General features: G+C 36.5%; 1 protein-coding gene across 1 annotated transcript in view; it reads right to left on the reverse strand.

Moving 5' to 3' along the window:
• Window positions 1-24553, reverse strand: part of LRRC7 (leucine rich repeat containing 7) — a 180414-nt gene that overhangs the window by 81570 nt on the left and 74291 nt on the right. Inside the window, 5 exon segments of the mRNA XM_075155536.1 lie at window positions 12150-12206; window positions 15270-15359; window positions 16104-16182; window positions 17092-17209; window positions 23077-23279. Coding sequence (XP_075011637.1) covers window positions 12150-12206; window positions 15270-15359; window positions 16104-16182; window positions 17092-17209; window positions 23077-23279 — 547 coding nt within the window.

The raw sequence follows: 24553 nt of genomic DNA on the forward strand, positions 1-24553 counted from the left end.
CTCTGCAAAAGACCTACTATTATTTTATATGTATTCTGCCAAGGAAGAATCTAGTCTACTTCACTTTATATTGTTTTAAAAACAAATTACTATGTGCTTTTTATACATTTTTATGATGCTGCTTAGAAACCTTGATCCTTTGAATCTTCTTATACACAGTCTCACCAATTTTAAGAAATAACCAGCATAAATAAGAGTTACAAGTAATTTCAACAAATATGTATTTATGATCATTACAACAGGAACAGGACAACCTCCACCACTTTGTCTTGTTTCCGTCTGATTTGTTTGCTAGACATTTTGTAGTTGCGGATAACTGGGACGTTAATTTGGTGCAGATCTACATGTTAGCTTGGTAGTGGAATTAATTAAAAGTTTGGCATTTCCAGTGCAGCATTTAATATTCTGGCTTATTTTTCAGGTGTGAAAGAGTTATACTATTGCTAGGTGATTGGCAAGGGAATAAAAGAAATAACCCATGGCTCATAAAATTTTTGATTTAACCAGTCCGTAAAATAAAGTAAATAAATAAATAAATAATTTACACAGGGAGGAAAAAAAAGGAACTTGCGTACTCCCCACCACCACTTTAGAGAGCTTCAACTTTCTATGGTTCTATCTCTAAATTTTGGGGGAAAGAAAGGAATGGAAAGAAAGGAATGGAAAGAAAGGAATGGAAAGAAAGGAATGGAAAGAAAGGAATGGAAAGAAAGAATGTTGGAGAAATTGTCAATTTTTCACATTCTATTTACAGAAAAAATAAAAGTACACTTGGAATTCAAAGGATAGAAAAAATTCCATTTTATGACATTTCATAAGAATGAATTCTTCTGGGTGAAAAATGGTATTCTCCGTCCCTCCCATCCCCCCCAAGTTTTTGTTACAATACATGTTTAATTGTGAAGCAAAACAGGTACTTTCATTATATATGCACAAAAATATTGTTTTCACACCTTCATTCATTATCCAGAAGGGAAAACTTAATAGATGGCATCCTTCTTATTTCCGTTTCTCTTTGAAGTATTTTTCATGGAAAATTTTAGATGAGACTGACGTTCTGTGCTTTCGAATTGTTGGAAGAAAACATATCCATTGCCCTTTATCAAGGAAAATATTCAAGCATTGATAGTAAAATATTATACAAAATAGGAAAGCTTTTTTTTCATAGAATTTTTGAGAACCACTCTTTTGTGGAACTAGAATGCACAGAAGTTCTGCTGTAAAGTAAATAGTGGCAGTTAAAACCCAGAGATTCGTTACAACTTGAGACATTTGAGGAAAAAAGCAAACCAGAAGATTACCAACTTGACATTTATTGCCTACAATAGATAAGTCTAAACAATGATTTTTCAAGTAGTCTGAATTTTGACAGCAAACACAATTAGCAGCAATTCTCAGAAATAAGACTGTGTGACTAAAACATATTGCCTGTATTTTCACGTTTATATTTTACTACAATCAAAGCCAAAAAATGTGCAATCAAGAAAAAAAAACATTAGTTTACATTTTAAGTCTGAAAACACATCAATATAAAATGGCTAATTTTAACAAAAGAAAAAAAAAACAACCACCCTATCATCATCATCATCATCATCATCCCCATAAAGTCCTTTTATTCCTGACTCAAACCAGGAGTAAAATTACAGGTATGTAATATTTTGGCAATGCAGGAAGATTGCACTAAAACAATTGCAAACCAAGGGGACAGAGGTAATTGGAAAATAAGTATCTTTCAGAAATGTACTGATTTAAAACAACAAAGAACAACAGAATAATGCATGCAAACATCCTCAAAGGAATATCAAAGTGCTGATCAGCACAAAGAGTCTCACAATTTAGTTATATCATTTGTGATAAAAACTTACCATTTCTGGTTGATTTCAGCCAGTTTACTTAATAACCACCGAAATTTGCCTTAGGCAGAGAGCAGGTTTGAAGTTGCAACACACCAACAAGTTCGAACCGTCAGGACTGCAACATGTGCCATTTAAGTTTAATCTTTCCACAATTTTCTGGCGAAAACTAAAAGTTTGTGACAGTAGGAAGTCAGACTGGCCAGCCAGGGCAGACTGAACGCACATCCCAGCCTGTCCTGCCTGTCAGGACACCCGCAGCCAGCTCCTCCGGCAGCTGTGGGACAAGGACAGCCCAGGCGCTTCCCCCACCTCCTACTTCCACTACTCTGCACTGAGGAGATCCACCCCCAAGCCAAACGTGCTGCTTTTGCCTTTCAGCAAAACGTAGAGTGATGTTTTTCAACCTTAAAAGGAGGACAGAGAAGGTACTGATGACGCCGATACTTCAGAAACTTCTCATTCCTACCTCTCATGGCCAGCTTATCCTTATTTGTTACTCTAAGCACACACACTGCCTGTCCCTTGTCCAGGCAGAAGAAATAGTTCTCTTCCAAGTTGCCTACCTTGACTCTGTGTGCAGAGACAAACACTAACATATCTCCTCTCAACTTCTGTTTTCTGAGATTAAGTAACACATCATTTTTAGGGCCTTTCCATATAATACACTCTGCATTCATTATTTTTCCCATCAGATTAGGACCTTCTTTAGCTATTGCTCATCCCCGTTTCATTTGGAGCTTTTCCAAATGAGGTTTCCCTCATTTTTTATACAATGTCACAAATGCTTCTCTGTCTCTAGTGAAAATACTTTGACAAAGAACATTTTGCAATGTCATGGCTCTATTAGATCGATGACTCATAGACATTTTACATCCTCCTAATACACTCATGGCTTTTTTCCCCAATATGATTTCTGACTGAAGAACTCCTAATTTATAACATAAATTCCTATTTGTCCCTTGGTACACGACCTTGCACATTGTACTATTAAATTTCACCCAGTTTTTAATTGCTGTCTTCTTCAGAATTACACAGTTCTTCCAATTTTAGAGGCTGTACTTGAGAACTTGATCTACAATTTTTACTCTTCACAAAGCAAATTAATTCTGAGCAGTGGCTGAAGACCAAGAGAAATCCTGTTTTTCCCTAACGTTAGCTGCTAGGGACCCTCCTCTTTGGTAATGTCTCCATTGTACATTATTTCCTAACAGCACGGTATTGCAGAAAAACAATAGCTGTAATACCTACTGTCAAGAAAACCAAAGAAGAGATGAGAAGCCACAGCTTCAGTTGGGAAACAGTGAGTCATTAGGATGACTGCCACAAATACAAGTACTTTCTCATCTATTACCAGCACCTATGGTTTCTCAGACACTAGTGACTCACCATTTACAAATGCGGTTTCTACGATTTTTAAATTTTACGAATCTCTACTGAAAGAAATCCCACAAAACCCTGAAAAGGTGTTTTCCTCAGCCCAAACAGCTCTAAGAGCAAAGATCATACTAACTGCTTCAGTTTAATCAAAAATTTTTGCAAAAATGTAGGCAGGTTGCCTGGCTGCTTGGTGCAAGCAACAGCACGGGTGTAGTTTCCAGATTCTTCCCTGACATATGAAATATTCTTGATTGCTCTCAGGAATTCAATAGGATGTTCATGTCCCAAAACATTCAGTTTAGGAGTGACAGGTCTATGAAGACCAATGAATATTTGACAGAGTCTAAACTCAGAAAATATAAAATTCAATGCAAACTAATGAGCTTCCACAGGAGTAGTAACCAGACCAGGCTTAAATACGACTGTTAGAGAAATTAAAAGCTTTTCTTGCTACGTTTGAAACATGCTCAGAACATTCCTTTTCCAACTAAGTTGTAAATTTAGCTACTAGACTTGTTTGAAGAATTGGTGATTTACTTCAATTACTGTAATAACTCTGCGCTGTCCTGACACAACCACAGATCCTCAGCATGCAAACAAGCAAAGTGATGAACATTAGTGAAGGGAACCATCTCTGAGCTTTGTCTATGTGCCATGCTTTCTAGAATGCCTGGCCAAAAAAATGAGGAAAATTGGTAATTTAGATTTGGGGTTGGGTTAAACTGTTGGGTTAAAATAGTCTAGGCCAGACTATTTTTTAAGAGCAGAAAGTCAGAATGCACTTTTCCTAGGGCAGGCCAAGTAAGGCTCTCTGACACCAGCACTCCCATTGCTCATGGGGTGTAAGTCCTCAGCAGCCAATACAATCTAAACCTTGCTCCTCACGCCCCCCTCACTTTCTTGTCCCCCTGATACTCTGCACGTTCCCCATCATCTCTTCTAGCACTGACACTCAGGCTACCCTACTACCTACCGCTCCTTTTTTGGTTTGTTTTTGCTAGGTTGGTTCCCAGTCTATGAAATGACTGGCTATAGATACAGATATATCATGTATGCGTATATAGCATACGTATGTGTATGTACATATAAGTGTATATATATACACACATATATATCTATATCTGTCTGTCTACATAAATACACACATATAAAATGCATAGTTATATATAGCCTCTACATATCTCTGCTTCCTAAATATGCTGGTGTAATTACACTGTAAGATATTTTAAGCTTTGCTGATTCCCTCTTCTCTTCTGTGAGGGTTCTTCCATCAGCCTGAATATCCTGGTTCCTTTGAACAGCAATGCAATGGCACAGGTCGTTATTATTAATACACAAACCAAGTTATACTCAAACTCCCAGAAAACAGTAAAGATGGAAATGAAAATACAGCCTGTACTAATGTGAAGTCTGCCTAATAACAACTGCCTTATCACTTACAAGGAAAAAACCAAAAAACTAGGAAAACACTGCTAGGATTTAACCAGCTGCCCTTTGGTAGAAGGGCAGTAACAACATTTTCTGATATATTCTGGATTTACATCCAGTTTGAACACAAGCTTTAAGTTTTCACTTATTTTGGGAGAATCTCAGATTGTATTTGGAAGATGTACTGCCTAACAGTACATTTATTACAACTAAACATCCCGAAAAAGGACTCCAGACCTCGAACTGGGGTCAGAACTGAAGCAATCAAACCCCAAGGCTGACTGCAGAACACAGCTCCTGCTGTGTAATTTAAGGTTGACTCATCATAATGTAAAAGTTGTTTCCTACAGTGTAGGCAGCACAAACATGACTTCTGTATTTGTATCCACTGTGAACTTTCATTCAACTAGTTTGAAATAACTTTCCAGAAACAACTAATGTTTGGAAAAGGTTTACTTTCTGTACCAATATATGTTAACACAAACAGAAGTGCTTAGTGCCTGAACTCTCACACATTCAGTAAAATCCACTTACCAAACAGTGGGAAAACATAGTGGTACTTTATATCATTTACATAACTCCTCAAAGAAAATTATTAAATGTCCTGTGCATCAGAGTGGTTGGATTAATCATACAAATTAGAAAGTCACTGTCAGACCATTCTGTGGTTCCTACAGCAATGTCCAATATTTATAGCCATTCATAAAGGGTAGCCTTATAATGAAGTATAGGCCTTGGAGTTCGCAGCTCCAACACAAAAGGTGTTTGGTAAATGGCTTCAAAAACATCAACAAAGACACTGCTAGCCTAATAATTATTTAACCACTAGGTAAAAAAAATGCCTCATTGTGCAATCATACAGGAAAACAGCACTCCGATTTGTATCAGAGGTGAGACAAAGCCGTGTAAGCTGAAGCTACGCTTAAGAGAGCAGGAAACAGAGAAGATGGTAACAGTGGTATGAAAGCTGTTTATCTGGACTGAAATGGGAATACTGAGACACCTATTTCACCAAGCCAGGTGCATACACACACACGCACACACACTCATACGCTTCAGAACACTTATCAGAAAAATCATTAACTCCTGGTTCGTGATTTTAAAATAGCAAAATATATTTGGTAAGTAGTTATGTTCTGAATACCAGCCTCCTCTCTGTTCTTAAATTTTAGGCCTGTGACAGCTTGAGGAACAGGAACAGCGCAGGCAGAAATGCCAGCTCCCGCCAGCAGCCGTGTGCTGGGCAGAGGCATTTTGGGGGAGGAGAGGTGCACCCACCATAGCACCCCCACACTGCACCGGCGGAACAGCAGAAGCACTTCCACACAGTTACCACTGCCCTGATCGCTGTGGGTGCCTCCAAATTGGTGGGGGACAGAAAAGGATCGTTGCACAGGGCGGTATGCATGCTGACCCTTGTATTGCGAGCTGGTATAGACACAGCACCTCCAGAAACCAGGTGTGTTATTACATCTCTTCACTCACCATTTGTATGTATACAAATGTGTGTATGCATCGATATATGCATGTATATAAATATATATGTGCTCTGATACATAACTGAAATGTGCAACTAACTTAAATGTATTTTTTCTCATAAACTTGAGAAAAAACTTTGTGAGGTGTTTTCTGTCTCACTAGACACAACAGATGAAAAGTGCAACTGTAATCACAGGTTGTTACAGCACTGAACAGAGATGCTGACACATCACTGACATTCATTGACAACACCTACACAGATAATATTAAACAACCCACATGGATAATACTGAACAACTCTGACAAACAAGCAGACCTCGTACTGCTGGGGGAGAGGAAGGAAAGATGGAGATACTCACTGGGTGCATCTACCTTCCTGATTTTATGCTCAGAAGAGTTTCTTTTTGGTGCCATCTATACATGTGCACACTTAAGCATGTCACTGGTGCTCTCACAGCAGTTTCCTTCCCGGTGAAGCCACGGCAGGAGTTGCACTGTGCTCCTCAGCGGTCAGCCTCCTACACGTGCTTGGCACACGTGGAGGCCACTGACCAGCACGGACTTCACTGTCATTAAATGTGGACGTACAGCCCCGGGACTGCAATATGCTATGGCAGACAGTCTGCCAGTCTGTCCCTCTCTGCATCAAGCAGCCAGTAATGGACCCACACGGGGAGGAAGGTCAGGACCCACATGAGGAGACCTTCAGGAGTAACATCTGGCCTCTGAGGTTAGTAGCTCCAGCCTTTCTCAGGATGGCTCTGGACCAATATATCTCAGTGAGAGGAAAATAATCTCAGTGAGAAGTCCTCCACAGCAGCTAAGCAAGCTAAATCGCTGCTGGGAGAAGATCAAGACACTTAAAGCAACACAAAATCACCTGTAAAAAGGACTTGAGAAAATCCAAAGCCAACATGGCAAAGAAGAAAATATAGGAGACTTAGAAGACATCCTTTAAAAAGATAAAAACATGTCCAAATAAGGAAAATAGAACAGAATGGTTAACTATAAAAGACCAGAAAATATCATCAGAGATATTTGAAAAAAGGCATAAAATAATAATAAATCTTTCCTGGCCCCTCAGGAGCAGGAAGCCTGCCAGAGTCTATGGAAAAGATATAAGAGGAATGCTCAGAAAAAAAGAAGGTCAGAGCAGAAAAACTAAATTAATTTTCTGTATTTGTACGCAGCGTTTGGGCAGGCTCCCATGCTGCAATGCTTACCCTTACCACTTACAGTTACATGCATGTGTGACACACAAAACCTCTCACACAGTGCTTCAGTGCTAGATGGCTGGGAAGTGTGTAACTAACGTCACAACAATTTTTAAATCATTCCAGGCTAAGCCTAGGAAACTACAGACTTTGACAACTGTACAAGACAAATTAACAAAAACTCTTTTAAACAACAGAATAAGGGGATACACAGACAAATATGACACACTGGGGAAATTCAACATAGTTTTTGTGATGAGTAGGAATGACTCAAAATACTTCTGGAGTCTTTTGAAAGAGTCAAGTGTACAAAAGAGCTGGACAATAAAGTCCATCCTCATTTCCAAGAGATATGTGCAAAGGTACTTCACTGAAAGTTCTTAACCTAAGCAGCTATGTGATCAGAGAGGGTCTTCACCCTTTACCCTTACAGATAAATAAATGACCAAAGATTGGAAAAAATACCAATTTTAAAGGAGTGGGTGGAGGAGGAGGAGCTGTCAATAGTCAGGCTCTGGGCTGGGGCACATGCTGGTTAGTTTACAAATGACACAGAAAATGATGTTAAAGAAAAGAGGTTTGCAGTCACCAAGCTACTCAGATCCTGCCAGGTAAGTGCTGATCGCTGCCACAAACAGGACTGAGGGCAAGATGGGCCCTTGGTGGGACCCGTGGGACTTGTCAGTCTCCTACCGCAGTTCTCTAAGTGGTTCCTCCCTTGGCAGCCTCCTGTTTTCCCGTATCTTCCCATCCAGGTTGAACTACAGCCTTATTCAGCAGGATAGAAAACTGGGAATTACATCTCTCCAGTCTGAGAAATTACTCAAACACAGAATAATTAAACATTGAAGCACAAACTGCCTCATTCAAAACCCTTTGAAGCTAATGGGAATCTGTCCACCGATTTTAATTGCTTCAGTTTGGGTGCAAAATGACTGAAAACATCACTGGCAATTGGAAAGGCTCGCCTGTAGCTTCAAATACATATTCAGTAGGGTATTATTACAGAACAGAACGCTACGGAGCTACCGGGAGCCGCGGTCTATAAAACAACATCCCGAGCTATTACACAGTAATATTACACATTGTTACAGCGAGTAAAGATCAAGTACACTTTTATACAAACAGAATAATAAAAATTGTCTTAGCTGGTTCTTCACGCCAACAGACAACCCTGTGATGTAGGTGGCAAAACTGTTCAAACGTAAGGAACTGGGTCAGAATCTCACAACTGCTCTGAAACATTTAACAGAAACTCAAGAGAAAAAAAACAGATTTTTCTGGTTTTGTTGCACAAATTAAAGCTTTAATAAAATTATCAATAAAAAAATTATTTGCAATATTGGCCAGAGATTTCCAAATATTTCTAAATGCTTAAAAGATCCTGGAAACCGGTATCAATAATAATATTTAATCAAACTGTATAAGAGAGAAAAGAAATTACTGATTTTATATAACAGTATTGTGAAGATCTATAGACTAAACATACAAATATTTTCAGTATGTTAAAAATATTTGTAAGCCTGGTAGTATTTTCTGAAGAGAAAGTACTGCCGACAGAATATAGGAACATCCTGCAACATTTTCATTTAAAGAGCAACGAATGTCTCCAGCCCAGTATGATACAGCAAGACAGTGTTATTCTAAATGTTTAGTATGCTTGTCAGAAGAAATCAGAAGAATCTTCAAAGCATTTTATGAACAATGCTTCACTTATTTTCTATCAGGAAAGTGTCTGGGAATACAGTGATATGTTTGGACATGTTTTAGACGCCGTAAAATCATGTCAACAAATTCAGCAAAGGGAAGCTCTCATTTTTTAATGCAAGTTGTATTAAAGAGGGACACTTCGGAGATCTATGCTCTGGTTAGAGAGCTACTTTTCAGCCAGCTATAGTTAGTATTTACTTAATCTGACATTTTTGTAAATAATTTTAGAACACTTTGCATTCAGTTACTATGGATACATTTTACAACAATCTTGACTGTTGAGCTAGTATGAAATACAGCAAAATTAGAGCTACGGTAAACACAAAGCACGTTTAATTCCTGTTTATGCCAAAATGCTAAATGTTTCCTTTAAAAATTCTTTATACATATATTTTGCAGTGCAGAACAGATGAAAGAATATGATCTGCTTTTTGATAACATCTTTTAAGTTGAACTTACCATAGTAATAGTACTGAGCAGAAGTTACTTAAAACAGTCTTACAGTACATTTCACATCTATTTGAAAGCCAAATTACAGTATTAAAATTATTTATTTGCCTTCCTTTTCTTGTCCTTTCTTACATTAGAACTACTGGACAAACTACCAACATAATCAGGTTATCTCATTCATGATATATCTAATAAATTGGAGGATAAGAAAGCAAGCCTTTAAGTATATATCTGAAAGACCTGCATCACCTTTTTTGCAACTAGATTGTAAAATATATTCTGATTTATATTACTGCATTTGTTTTTCCTAACTGCAGATGGTTCTATTGTAGACATAGTTTTCTTGTCACAATTTTCCTTCTCTTATTGGCTGAGAAAATAAGAGTCTGGTATTTAACGTTTTCCTGTTTCCTTGTAAAGCCCAAACAACATACCGATACTGCTTTAGCTCTACCTGCCACAGCACCGTGTCTGCACTCGCCCACGGCCTCCCCACTCTCCTCCTCCAACCTCCCACGCTCAGCCCTGATCTTCCCAGGCCCACTCCAGTATGCAAAGAGATGCTGCTTTAGACCAGTAGTTACTGTCTTTATAACAGAGGTCAAATTCACCCTAACTAAGAAGCAGGACGTATATCCTCTACATTAACACTCTGTAATATGTGTTAACTCCTGTCCACCCATTACACCTTTTTTTGCCTGCAGAGAAAACCGCTCTAGAGGACAAAAGAAGCCCAGAAATGCAGATCTCCCATTTTTGTCCCAGTTGATGCAAAAAATGACCTTGCCAACTTTCTTCCTCTTCCTCTTACTTTAACTCGTAGCATAGCTGTCCCTTTTATCCAGCAGTTTTAAGGATAGCATTTGCATAAGCAAAACCTTTTATTTCCAGTTCGTCTCAGTAGTATATAGCAAAGCCTCCTGGCCATAGCAAAGAGCAGAGAACAAACACGCTTACAAATAATGTTTCCCTTGGTTACAAGAATCAAAGAACTTCCTTACTTTCAGAATCATAGTGGGAAAAGTCACGCTCAGTCACCTTAACAAACTTAGTGCTACTGAGACCACAGGCTACTATGCTTAGGTATGAATCTTCCAAACACTTGCCAAACTTGACAAAATTTGCCTGTTAAACACCACGTATCACAGAAGGAAAAAAAAAAAATTCTTTTTATTAGTAACAATGACCCACAATCCCAATCTTGCTCCCACTGAATTCTGTAACAAGTCTGTTATCATCTTCAGTGCGATTAGAATTAGACCAGAAATATAAAAATATTCTGTTTGATCAAAATTATTCTGTTGTGGAATTCCGATTCTTCAACCCTAGCACACACACCCCCATTTATTTCGACAAGCACTTTCTGCGTGCAAAGACTACACAATTCCCTTCTAAAAGAGACGGATGTTTAAGAGGTAGTTAGATAACATGTATACACTACAGCATGTGATGATATAGATGATAAAGACCTCAAAGGCTGCAAATCTGCTGTCCTGAACAGGTCTCATTTTTAAATGCAGATAAACACTTTGCTAGCAGATTGAGGCTTTTTTTTTGTTTTTCAAAATAGTAAATGTAACTCAGAGCAGAGGAAATAGAAAGTTTATACAAAAAAGTGTTTTCAACTGATATAAAGAATATTGCCTTTAACACAAGAAATAGCTTTCCTTTAAAAAAGGAAAGTGCTGCGGATAAAAGCCCACAGGAAGTAGTGAAAATATCACTATATCCCATTAGAGGCAAAATACCTGCATAGGAGATTTTGATAAATGCATGCTTGCTAAAAAGGGTGCCCTTTTTAAATGAACTAAATAATATGCAATGCAGCATTAGCAACGTTTCATAAACACAGTCTATTGCCACCACTATAAGTCTCACTTATAAGGGGGACATAGAACCCCCATTTATAACAATCCCCAAATCCATGGATATTTTTTCATTGGTTAGGATTCCTGTTACAGAAAACAATTATATAATGCTGGTCTGAATACAAAAACATATTCCTTGCTTGTTGCAAGTGCAATTTCCCATATTTAGCTTGGGAAGTGTATAGGTTTATTTTTCATTTCTTTACTGTTTCCTTTTCAAAATATCATTTAAACGTTGGTCAAATTATAGCAACAAATTACAGCAACTTTCTTTTTTGGTAAATAGTACCAAAAACCACTACCAAATTGACATTTCTTCAACATTCTGATCATACAGGTTTCTAAACAGTATTGTAAACCACCAAATACATTTAACTTCTGTACAGATCATATGGGGAGATTGTTCTACTGAGGTTACATTGAGTATGTTTTCAATACAACTTGAACGTATTACTTCTTAATGAGGAAAATACTGTCACATAATCACTGACCAGGGTTATCTCATATGTTGTTTTCCAATTTTGTTTACATCTCGTATTTTAAAATGTCACGTTATGGATTCTGGATATTGAGTTACAGTCAGCTAATATACCTGTCTCCATCTTCCATTATATGTTTGCTTTTTGCTAAAAACCTTCAGTAGAATTTCTTTAAACCATGGAAAAAAAAACCTCTTAACAGAAATGACACCATTGCATTGCTAACAATAAAAATATTTTGCACTTTTGTAAAGAGAAAGAGACTTATGTAAATATTCAATCACTTACTTTGGTAGAGTTTTCAAGTGATTTTCTCTTAACTCCAAAATTCGCAATTTGACAAGTCTAGAAATATCATAGAAAATAATTAGTTCAGTCAATGCATTAGTTCAGGCATTCAGAAGAATGATTTGAAACTCCTTATTTCAACAAAAAAAGAGTCTGCTTAATGCACAATAGTAAGATGTCCAATTATTTTAGGGCTGAATATGATACAAAATGTATTCAGAACCAAATAGCTTCATGTAAGGACAGTTAGCTTCAGATAAGGACATATCTGTCCTTACCCAAACTCTTCTGAAAAACTTTGACATATATCAGTTTTTCACAGTAATTCTAAACTATTTTTATTAATCATTCAAATAAGGCAAACATAGTAAAAGTTAATTTCTCTCAAACATTTTCAGACCTACTAAAGGATAAAAAGTAACTGCTATTTAGTTCACAACTTCCTTTTGCATTTTTTGAGCACTGAATTCTACAACTCCACACAGGCAGACCAATACCATGGAACAGATCTCCTTGGAATTTAGTGCATTTTAAACAGAAGTAGGACATGTGCTTAAATGCTGGCATAAATTAGAACCGAAACACAACAGTACTTCGTAAGTCCATATCATTGTGCAAACTCTAACTGGCAATATTATTTAAGCCACAGCAATAAATTTCATGAAGTAGAATAATGGGAAGGAAGGAGGACACATCAGATAAGAGATGAAGAAACTAATGTATTGGAGTTCCAGAATTTGGGGCAGTATTGTCTGATTACCTATATTGTCTAGAAAGATAATTTGATAAACATGAAAGGATTTTGATTCATGTCACCCTTTTGCTGGTTCTTTAATTCCAAATTATAATCAATGTGGAGAGGAAAAGGAAGAGGATATAAAACCAAAAGGATGAACAAGGTCCTTTCCTCTTCATCTCAAATTGTACAACTCCACTCAGAAAATCTGGAGTATCAAATCAACTATTTTTTGGAGGTACATTCAATGCATGAGCTGACCGTGCCCAGGATTGCTCAGGGCCTATGTGAAACTGAGCAGTTCTGCATAACTAATTTGTAATTGTATCATTTCTAAACAGAGATGTCAGCCTGGAGTCATACCATTAAAGCTTCTAAGCTGATATCATAGTTTCTAAATGTGAAGAAAGTTTACTGAGGAACTTCATGGTGAGTTTCAATGATTTCATTAATCTGCTTTTCATATTACTCTGTCTCTACAGTCCAGGTCCTTTAGTGCCATAAGTGTAAACATGTGAGAAAAGTTTAAAAAAAAAAACAACAAAGCTTTAAATAGTTCTCTGTCCAGCACAACACCAGTTTTCTGTTTCATGGAACCTCAGGCTTGCCAATATTATGCCCTTCTAGAAAACTATGATTTTATCTTTTTCCTACCAAATAAAGCAGAAAACATTTCAAGTCCTACAGTTGTGCTTAACCAGGACTAAAAAGAACAACTTCAAATGAGAAATGTGTAGAGATGTTTACATGATGCTCTGGTAGACTCCGTTCCTGACTTTATTCACATGACTAAATGAGACTATAACAGGCTAACTGAATACTACTGTACCAGAAGATATAAAGAAAGCACTAAAATTTGGAGAACAGCAATAAGGGAGATACAGTTAAAGAGCTACGTGTGGCTAATAAAAAAAAAAAGAGCAACGTCTGCATGCTAATGTGGGAAGCTTTGGAAACATGACAAGGATTTGTAAATGCAAGACACCAAACAGATAATATAGGAGCAGAATAATAATAATAAAGGAATAACAACCACAACTGGAACTAGTGTAATTTCATTTAGATAAAATATGCATTTGTAAAAGAAAAAAAAAATTAGTACTTTCTGCTAAAAGGTTTAGAATACTAGACATGTCCTTAAGCGACAAAGATTATTAGACAAAGTACCAGCAAGGCTTTAGAAGAGCATAATGAATATAAACACTACACATCTGATAAATTGCAGGGTATTTAATATATTTATTTTTCCTTGACATTTGAACATAATGTCTGATTCCAAACTGCAGAAGCAGGCTGTCTCAGGATTTACTCTGGTATTTCAAACACTCATCAAATGCAAACAATGATAATTTTTCTTCCTCTTTCTTCAACCATGCATTTTCTAAAAGATATTCCAGCGTAAAGCCCAGACTCAGCTCTGCGTTGGTGACAGGCCCATCAAGTGAATGCTGATAAAGCAACACTTTCTCTTTCTCAATGCCTGAGCATACCAATGTCATTTCCAACACAAATTACGTCACCTCAGTATTAATTTTGGAGTGCTGAGTTGCTGTTCCCAGTTGAACAATAAGACACATGTACAGGTAGCTGGATGGACCAGGAAAAAGCAAATACTAGGTGAATTCTGTATCACCAACATGTATTTTCTCTGTTAATCCTTTGTCTTCTGAGCTGCTTGCCCAACTGGACAATCCGAGGGCAGAAAGGCTGACCATTCCCTCAGCAGCGTAACAGCAGTGGAATAAAGTTGACACTTCTGCCAGACCTGTGCAGTGTAAGGATCCACTGGCTTCTACTGCCCTCGTAAATGGCCATGGCAAATTGTGTTAACTTTGATTTCCCTCTCGCCTCTGCTTTGTCCTTATCTAACACTTTTTGGCTCAGTTTCTGCTGCATTTATTTTTACTCTCATTCTACATCCTTTCTGCTCTGCTGTCTTTTGAATCTTCTCTCTTGTTCTTGCTTTCACATTTTTCCTTTGGTTACTCCACCACGCTCAGTCATTTCTTTCTTCCTTTCTGACTCACACCACTTTTTCTTTCTGTCCATTTTTCAATAGGCTTAGACGATATTGTTATTTTCTCCTCATGCCACAATTTAGTAACACATTTGATCAAGGACAGGCCTCTTCCTCAATTTCTATTTCTTCCCACCTTTTCCCTAAACCACCAAACTGCATCACTTCATCATAAAATTCTTGCTGATGTAACATTCTCTCTAACAATAATCATTCATCAAAATAGGGCTGAAAAGCCAAAATATCTTTGTTTTTTTTTTGTTTTGCTTTGTACTGCTTTTAAAAAGAATACAGCTTTAAAATGGTCCCTTAAAGCCTAAACTGGGTTCATATGAAAGAGCAATGTTCTTTGATGACTAATTCTTACCTTCCAAAGTTAGCTGGAAGAAACTCCAAAAAGGCATCATTTAGATAGAGCTGGGTCAAATTTAGAAGTTGTGTGAAGCCATCTGGCAGCCTGAAAAAACAGTTAAAAGCTTAATGCTCACACCGAAGTTGCTATGGAAATAATAACAATGTATATTTAGAAAGAGAAAGATGATGTACTCTCCCACCTTCTTTTTCTACCAAAATTCTCAAGAACTTACTTGTTACAGACAACATTTTTGCCCGTTCTCATCTTTTCCACGTTGCTATAACCACATGAAATTCAAACGCCTGGCACATTCAAGTTACATCAGCCTTTTCTCCCTTCCTAGCTGAGAGTTTTAAGCCAAAGGTGTTTTCTTTCTTTCTTTCTTTCTATCTCTCTTTTTTTTTCTTAAACTGAAATAGTAAAATTTCATCCTTTCATCTCCTTCACTCCATTTTATAAATCATGGGATTACAACACAGATTATTTGTGACTATTATTGCAAGTTTTTGGAAGGGGTAAGGGTTGCCAAAGTCCCTAGAGATGACAGTATGTGAGGACGCAGCATGGCTTACTTCCCAAATACATAAAGCACCAGCCCCCTGTGTTTAAAAGGCTGCATCACATGGACTGCTTTGCCAATACGTTCTTTACTATGTGGAAAGACACCGCATCTGTTACATAATACACAGATCTTTTCATAGGTACATCAACCCTGGATTTCAAACAATTAAAAAGAAATATAGATTAATCCTGCAAATGAACTTGATACAATGCCTTTAAATTTTAGTTCACTTTGCGTAAATTTTCTGCACTTGCAGCAAACAAACACAAGCTAGTGATACTCACTTAGAGACTGGATTGACACTGGCTTCAATAATTGTTAAACACTTACAACATTTAATATTTTCTGGAAAATCTTGAATTCCTAAAAAAATATTGAAAGAATTATTACACACACGTAAAAAACTGTTCAACTTGTTTTGTTCATAAATGAGTTCATTTGGCATTTTCAGATCAGACTTAAGCTATAACAGGAAGAATACATATATTTTAGCATTATAGTCTAAGAGATGATACTTAAGCACTCAATAAATACACCAGAACAGATAATATGCCTTGTACTAAAACTAGTACACTAATGCTTGATTTATACAATCTTCTAGAGTTAAATAGTGACATCATGTGTACTGATATTTATGCTTTTCATTACTTTCTGAACTGCTTATCTTTTTCTTCTTTGCATCCTTCTCTTCTTGGGAGAACATACATATAATCCTGAGAGTCTCTAGGCCTATACTGATAATAAATTTTTCAAAATTTTCAAGAGTGCCTAAGCCCTGTTTTCAAAACAATGACACTTAAGTTCAGATGTGCAAAGGTTTTTAGGCACACAAATATGTAAATGCATAATTTGGAAATGCACATCAGCAAATTAGTCATTGGCTATACAAATCCTGGTGGTTGTTTACCGGCAGCCTTATATGCTAAATACATAAGAGCCCAGTAAGTACTAAGCCACTTTGGAAAGCAGAATGGTTCATAAGTGCACTGGAAAATGGTCTCCCACGCCTGTTTCTAATGTTTATCAGTCACAAGTCATCACGGGATACTATGCTAAAACAACCTTTTTTTTTTTTTTTTTTTTAAACAGAAAAATAGATGAGGTAGATATCTACTCAGACTTCTCAAAAGTGCCAGACAGGAAAATAGTACATAATCTAGAAAAAGAGCAAGTTTTCTAGAACACAGGTTTGTTAATCATTAGGAATTAAAACATCATTATTGTTCATATTCATTACAATTCTTTAAAATACTTATACTTTTGATCTCTTACCATTTTTACTGATATCAAGTTCTTTGAGATTAACTAAGCTAGCAATAGTGGTTGGCAGACTTGAAAGGTCATTGTCTGGTATACTCAGTTTGCGTAAAGCTTGACAGTTGAACAGTTGCTGTAACATAAAAAGATACTTTACAGTGTTTCAGGAAAAAAATCAGTTTGGGATCATTATTTATACACAGAAGCAACGAATACCACAAAACTACATTTGCTACATAAGAATTCAATAATCGGAAAATATTTTGAAAAGCCATTATTTGAGAAGACATTCTCTCAGCCTCTACTGAGGCTGCTCAGTATCATAAACACAGCTTATACACAGTTAGCAAGAATAATCAGAACAGTTGATTGGTAGCAGGAATGTTCAAAAAAGTGCTTTCTGTCAAAAACTGCATACTCATTGCAATCAACATTTTGTAGGTACATGATGTTTCATACGTGTTATATCAATTGAAATTTTTTGTGGCTTGTGGTAAATTAAAATATTTGATTTTATAATTTAATTTCATGGTAGATTTTAAAATATTTGACTGCATGCAGAAGAAATTTGCTATCTTCAAGAAACAAAATGCTTTGACATTATCAAAATTATATGTTCCCTTAAGTCCTCCCCAAAATTCAGGACTTGATTCTAATTTTTAATTCAAATTCAAATTTTATAAAATGTCAGAATTTCCACTGCAAAACAATCCTCCTTTCAACCTGAAGTAATCAATAAATCATGCTGAAAGCACCTATGTAACATGGCTGCTTTCCTCAAGAAATATCACTATCTCATACAACACTTTCCACATGTAAAAATTAATAAAACAACCATACTAAGAGAAAGCAGTCGTGAAAAGCGATTTCACATTTAGGTACATTGCATTGCAAGGTTAGAGGTGCCGTATATGAAGAACAGGCAGGTGCATTTTTTAGATAGAGTAGCTTATAGCTTCTTCAAGCCCAGCGTGCTAGCAGGTATAAGAGGAGAACGCAATATAATTGCTTGGCTTATTTATTGCCATGCTCCACATTCCCCAGCGGCAGTACTGTGGAAAATTGACTGTTAGGAGTGACAGGGAAGGGTCACGCACGGCTACCTGCCTTGGTGGTACGAATTCTGGTTTGCGCACCCAGCACAGCGTCATTGCAGCTGGCCTCCAACCCCCAGTAGCACCCACTCCTGCGCTACCCATCACACCGGACTGCAGGAAAGACCTGCCTCACGTTACCACTTTGTGGCTGCAGGCTCTAAAAATATCGCTCTTTTCAAGAGTTAAAAGTCACCAAACCCCGTAGGACTTTCTGCAAATATGAATTCACCAAATGGCACCAGAAAATTCAGTGGGTCCCAGAGAAGAACAACTTCTCTTTGAAGGCATCTCAAAAGCATTCTTCAAATATTAGTGCAATGTTTACAACAGATTTAGTCTTTCTTTCAGACTTCTGCATCAGAATAAAGTCTATATACTCATCTACAGGCTATTTGAGAATGCATAATAATTTGATTGCCTAGATGAAAAACTCAGCCAATCATCTGGAGAGGAGAAAATTAACAGACAAGTGGCATCAAATGCCAACCTGGTACTTCACTTGAAGTAAATTTTAGATCATTTCGAAACTGCATTTTTCTGCTGTAACTCATGATCCTTTAGAAAAATCCTGCTTTTTCTTCAAGATAATCTATTCACAGAAAGCATGAATAATCACATGAATAAAAAATGCTCAGAATGAGAAGCACCCCACCACAATCACTGTCAGTTGGCACCAAATATGAAAGGGCCTTTTTACTGAAAGACACTTTTCAAAATGCCTTCGTATTGACAGTTTTTTCAGATTTCCTCTTACATGAAATGTTAATTCTCCAGTTTGTACAACAGCCTCCTGCCCACCGCTCACCAGCCAACGCCAGAGAAGGCAGAGAAGTACAATGCACTACTACAGCCCAGCAGCCCCGCAGGAGTCACAGAAAGAACCACGTCCATGCTGGGGCAGTTCCCGATCTAATTTATAGGAACAGCCGGAAAATTTACTGTACACCCTGGAAGCCAAGCTGGGTTACACATTTCTACTTGCAGACGATGTTAATAAAGCGAAATACCTCTCCAGAGAATGAGGAATTCCTTTACAATGCATCTGAGAGCACCTAGTTTTTCTCTTTTTAAGGAAGCACATAATTTTGGACAAGACTGGAAAGTAATTAAATTAATAGGCCCTAGGATTTGCTCTTGAAATTTCTGGCCACATTACTGTGTGAGAACAGCTGTAGACATTACTAATGTACAGCGTAGGGAACCTGCAGAATTTTGGTACATATACAAGCTATATCATGTTATTATACCTGGAAAATTAAATTCCCAGTACATGTTCCAGCCATTCCCCTGGAGAATTCTTCTTTTAAAAGCCAAGGAAGGCTTGGAACTTAAAGTTTTGACAATATCTGAACAGATACAAGGCCTTTGAACTGTTGAAGGAAGAAGTGTAATAAAAAAAAATATTCTATCTGGAGTAATTTTATGATATACTGTTGTATCAGAAATAATACCAGAGTGTGAATACAGGTATGTAGGCCCAAAATTGCTCACTTTTTTTTACCCACTGGATTTTCAAAAGGTGTCTTTCTCAACTTCTAGTGCTTTATGGCCCTGCCACCACAATCTTGATGTAATCATCATGCTGTATGCCCATATACTACTCTTAGTCCTTTCAGACTGGAAACCAAGCGGTGCTAATAGTGCTGTGATTTGAGTTATAACAATGGGCTATTATTCTGCATATCTCAAGTTCTTGACTACACAGCAATAGAGGTTGTTGGCTTCCAGGGCCGTTAGGGAACAATATGAAATTTCTGCTCTTTACTTTACATAGGCATAACTGTGAAATAGATTGGCTAACATATTGGGAGAATCTGATGTCAGGATTACAAAGGAATAACACTTTCTAGCTTTGCAGAACAGAGACATGATTCCTTATTGGCAGATTTAGAAAAAGTATTCAATGTCTTTAATGGAAACTATAACTTATATAGCAAATGCAATGTAAAAGAAAAATATAGTTAATTTATAATACTTACCCATCTGTGGGTATACATTAGTGATTACCTCAACACCATTTATATATTGGTGGTATTGTTTGTTCTCAGTGAGACAATTAAGCATTAAGATGTAGCCTTTAACTTCAGTAGTATACTTAGCATTACTGGTATCTATTTTACCAACTCGTGAAACACAGTGGTGGCTATTTCTAGAATTTTTTGTTAGAGACAGAGAAATTTTTCCTAAGTCATTAACAAGTAAACTAATTTTGTCCATTACAAATTAGTCCAGATTTTACTTTATATTTATAAGGGAAAGCTGCTGGGGAGAATTTTCATCTCATTCATGTTTCTCTGGATACTGATTGCCAGTGACTCCACCTTCATTAAAATCGATATTCCTTTATATTAGTCATTGATTCATTTGACTCATACAAATAGGGACATACTTGCAGCAGCAGCTCATGATAATGAAGTCAAAGGCAAACAAAATAAGAGACTTGGCTAGATTTAGGGAAACAGGAAATGGGAAAATGGAGAATAAGAATTATACCACAATCCTATAAATCCTTAAAAGAAAAGAAAAATTCTAGAAATTAGGAACTAGAAATCCATTTCTAATGAAGACAGCAGGAAAAAAGCATAATTATGATACATAAAATGTAAGGTAAAAATTAAAGAAAAAAAACAGGCAGAATGAGTTTAATACATCAGTTTAATCCAAAATAATTTATTGGTTTCCAGTGTATCATGTATCCAGGTAGATAAGGACTTAACAGAGTTTTTACCTATGCTTTTTTCATTAAACTTTTAAACATGATAAAGCGTTCTTATGAGAGAAAATTTCAAAAGAATATTGTAACTTCAGAGATACATAACATTTGGTAAATAACAGAAAACTGACAGAACAAATTTTCTCTGGAAGAAGTTAGTTGAATTCACATTTACAGAGAGTGGAAAGTTATGTCTACGGTAGACCATAATGTGTAATACAAAAGTTAGTGCTAAGTAATGTGCTTTTTAAGAAAAAAATAGCATTTTCTCTCCTAGAATATTAATTCAATAGTGAAAAAAAGTTCAGACACATGCAGCAAAAAATAGTTGAAGCAGAAAATTTGGCAAAGAAATTATTTGGACCGTTTAGTTTATGGTAATGATTAATAAAGGCTTAAGATAAAAAATCATTAATGGTATAAAGAACGCAAATTAACACTCCCATTAATCTTCTCTTATACAAGGCCAAGACTATGTTAAACGATGCATTTACCCAAACTTAGGACCGATTAAAAGGATTTCTTCAATACATAATATTTGCTTCAAAATATTATTTATAACAAAGAAAAATGAGAAAAAAGAGGTGCAAAAATAGAGTCCTATACACTTAAATCACTCCAAGGTATATATTTATCTGCCATTTTGTTTCAAATACAAAATAGATGATACCACAACACAACGCAAAGGTTTCATTAGCATGCACATTTCAGTTGTGACTGACACTAACACTAACTAACTATCACCTTCATCCCAATTTCATAATTTTGGACCCCTTACCTTTGGCCCTCAGTTTTTCCATATAGAATTGTGGCATATTGCTCTTGTTTTATGCCCTGATATATTTGTCTTCCATTATACACTGCAATTTGAATACCATAATGATGCATACTTTCAGGAGACCCAAAACAAATATTCTGAAAATCCCCAGCTAAATGACACACTTTATATATTTTCAGTATGATTCTTCAGTAGCGTAATTAAAATATACAAGGTTAACCATATATTATTAAAAGAGAAATAGTCCTGAAGGTATTCATTAGCAGTAAAATGGCTTCCACCACAATCCATTTCATATTTATGGGGACAGAAAAAATATCTGGTTCTCTGCTGTCCTTTCTAGTAGCAGGAGAGATAAGGTATCATTTTTCTGTGACACTTAAAAGATTGTAGCTAGCCTGTGTTACCATCTGTAAAGGATTTCTTGACAGAGTGAGCAATCTTAAGCAATGAACCATGATATCCGAATAAAGGAACTCCATGTAATGGAAAAAGTATGTTTTCTACATTTGTAAATAGAATTTATATAAAGTCTCTGTGCAGTCTAAGTAAGAAATATGTTGAGAGATGATGAAGAATGGATTACAGTGGAACAATGTTTAATTAAAGACTTGTAAGCATCTTTCATTATTGTTATTTCATTATTGAGAAAAATTCAATTAAGGAATGGATTACATTACTTCATGCTTCATTACGTAGCTAGCACCTACCATTAATTGGTTTTTCCACTACCTTGCCCTCTTTTGTTTCCAGAACACTTAAGTTACAGTAACTTTTAATTCCTTATGATAAACATTAATCAGCAGGAGAACAGATTTAAAGATTCTATAAAAGAAGTTTTACACAGGAAGGATAACTTTAGTGATCTTATTGCAGGACCTCATCTGCAGTTATAAAAATATTAGTCAGATAGTATTGGCATTTCTCCCACAAGGATAAACCGTTTATCCTGACAAAGGGTCTGCTTTTAAAAGCAGTGCTACAGAGGATCCAAATGTGAGCTCACCTACCCTATATATTAGCGTGCTCCTGGTCAAGCTATCAAATGCAATATTAATTACTTGTTGTGCAAGAAGTACTTTTTTTGAACAATTGTTAATTTTCCAACTTAAGACCTCATTGGCTGCCCACCGGTTCTTGTGTTACGAAGCAAGGAGAAGTAGTGGCCCTACTCCTCCCCACGCAGTACCATCTGCAAGAACGGTGTCTCGGCTGTTTGGGCTCTTCAGAGAGGGCAGAAAAAAAATTTGTAAAAATGTAATTGAATCTCTAGAGTTAATAGCCATGCCTCTTCCCACAGCAAGCAGGTCTCCTGGTCAAGAGCAAGCCCTATTTCAGAGTTGAAGCACATGTTGAATACACATTTAAGAACACAACTTTGACATCTGTATTACAGGCAGAACACTGATTACCTTAGGTAGCTCTTCAATTTGATTGGCATCTAGGTAAAGCTCCTCTAATGTCCGTTCAAAGTTAAAAACCTCCTTTGGCACCTGCTGTAGGCCACAGTGAGAGTAATCTAACACTGAGACAATTTCTTCTTCACCACGAAAACACCGGCAGGGCACCAAGCGGCCGATAATTTTCCTTTTGGTTGTCATCTCCAAACAGCATACTGAAGGAAAAGAAAAAAAACAGCTTCTGAAACTATCAACATTTTGTGGACTATTTCTTTAGAATTATTATCAAAATTGCAGTCCATTAAATACAGTTTTTTCTGAGGGATATCTGTAGTCTGCATTCTGCATTTCTTATTCTACCTTTCTACAAAACATGAAAAAGTGAGATTTGCCAGTGTAATCACAAAAAGCAATCTCAACACATCATCTGTTCCCCTACACTGGGACAGAAGAAAACATGCCAAGACCATCCACAACTGTTGTTTTCTTTAATGATGAAAATTAGCTGTGTAAATCCTACAGATATGAACATGTTCATCAGACAAAGTACAAAATGACAACGTTTGTACTCAATGTTTTAGTCCCTTGCTCAGTTTGGACTGTGAGTCAGTGATGTGAATCAGTGTCATTTGGTTCTGATCCGCCCTGACAAATGCCCCGCTCTGTTATACCTCATTTCTCCGAAATCAACAGAGTTCCTTAGCTTTCCATAGGTACTGCTGGAGCATATTCACTGTCTTTTCAACCACATGAATAAAGAAAAGGATATGTAAACTTAATTGGTTATAAAATTAGAACAAAAGTAACCCAAAACCAGACAGTTTGTTTACCTGTCATTCCTGCTTCTCTTATATTACCTTGTTCTGCTGAGAACTCAGATAAGGGACTTAGCAGAAATACGATTAATTTTTCTGCAGTAAAATAAATGTCTGGGAAATTTCACCACAGTCTGTTCCCTAACTTCTAATCTAGATGCCAAGTTCTGCAGATCTTCCTTGCATACACAGTTTGTATGAGCACCTCTAACTCATATGAGTAACAGTTTACACAATTGTATCTTACTCTTTTTCAGTGGAATAAAAATACTTTAACTCACTACTCTTGAACTGAGAGAAAACTCATTAAGCAGATTTTGTACATGTCAAGCAGTCTCTAAATCTGGAATAGATATTGACAGTTTTAGAAGTTATTTTAACATTCTTATAGATAAATCAGGCTGTTCTGAAACATATTACCACAAAGCCAAGAAGGGCTAAACCTTCAACTCCCATTTTCTAACCACTTAAAAGGCTTTAAGTTACATTTATGAAAAAAATGCACAAAATTAGTCCAAGGGAAGCAAAATAAAGCTCATCAGGATCCTCTTTCACAGGATGCCAGTGAAAAAGCAACTGTATATTCATGCAAAATATCAGTGGAGATAATTCATATTGCTTAATCCATTACTTATCTGAAATGTAAGATTAAAAAATAATTTAATTGGTCAGAT

Source organism: Calonectris borealis, chromosome 8, assembly GCF_964195595.1.
Source record: "Calonectris borealis chromosome 8, bCalBor7.hap1.2, whole genome shotgun sequence".
Taxonomy (NCBI): domain Eukaryota; kingdom Metazoa; phylum Chordata; class Aves; order Procellariiformes; family Procellariidae; genus Calonectris; species Calonectris borealis.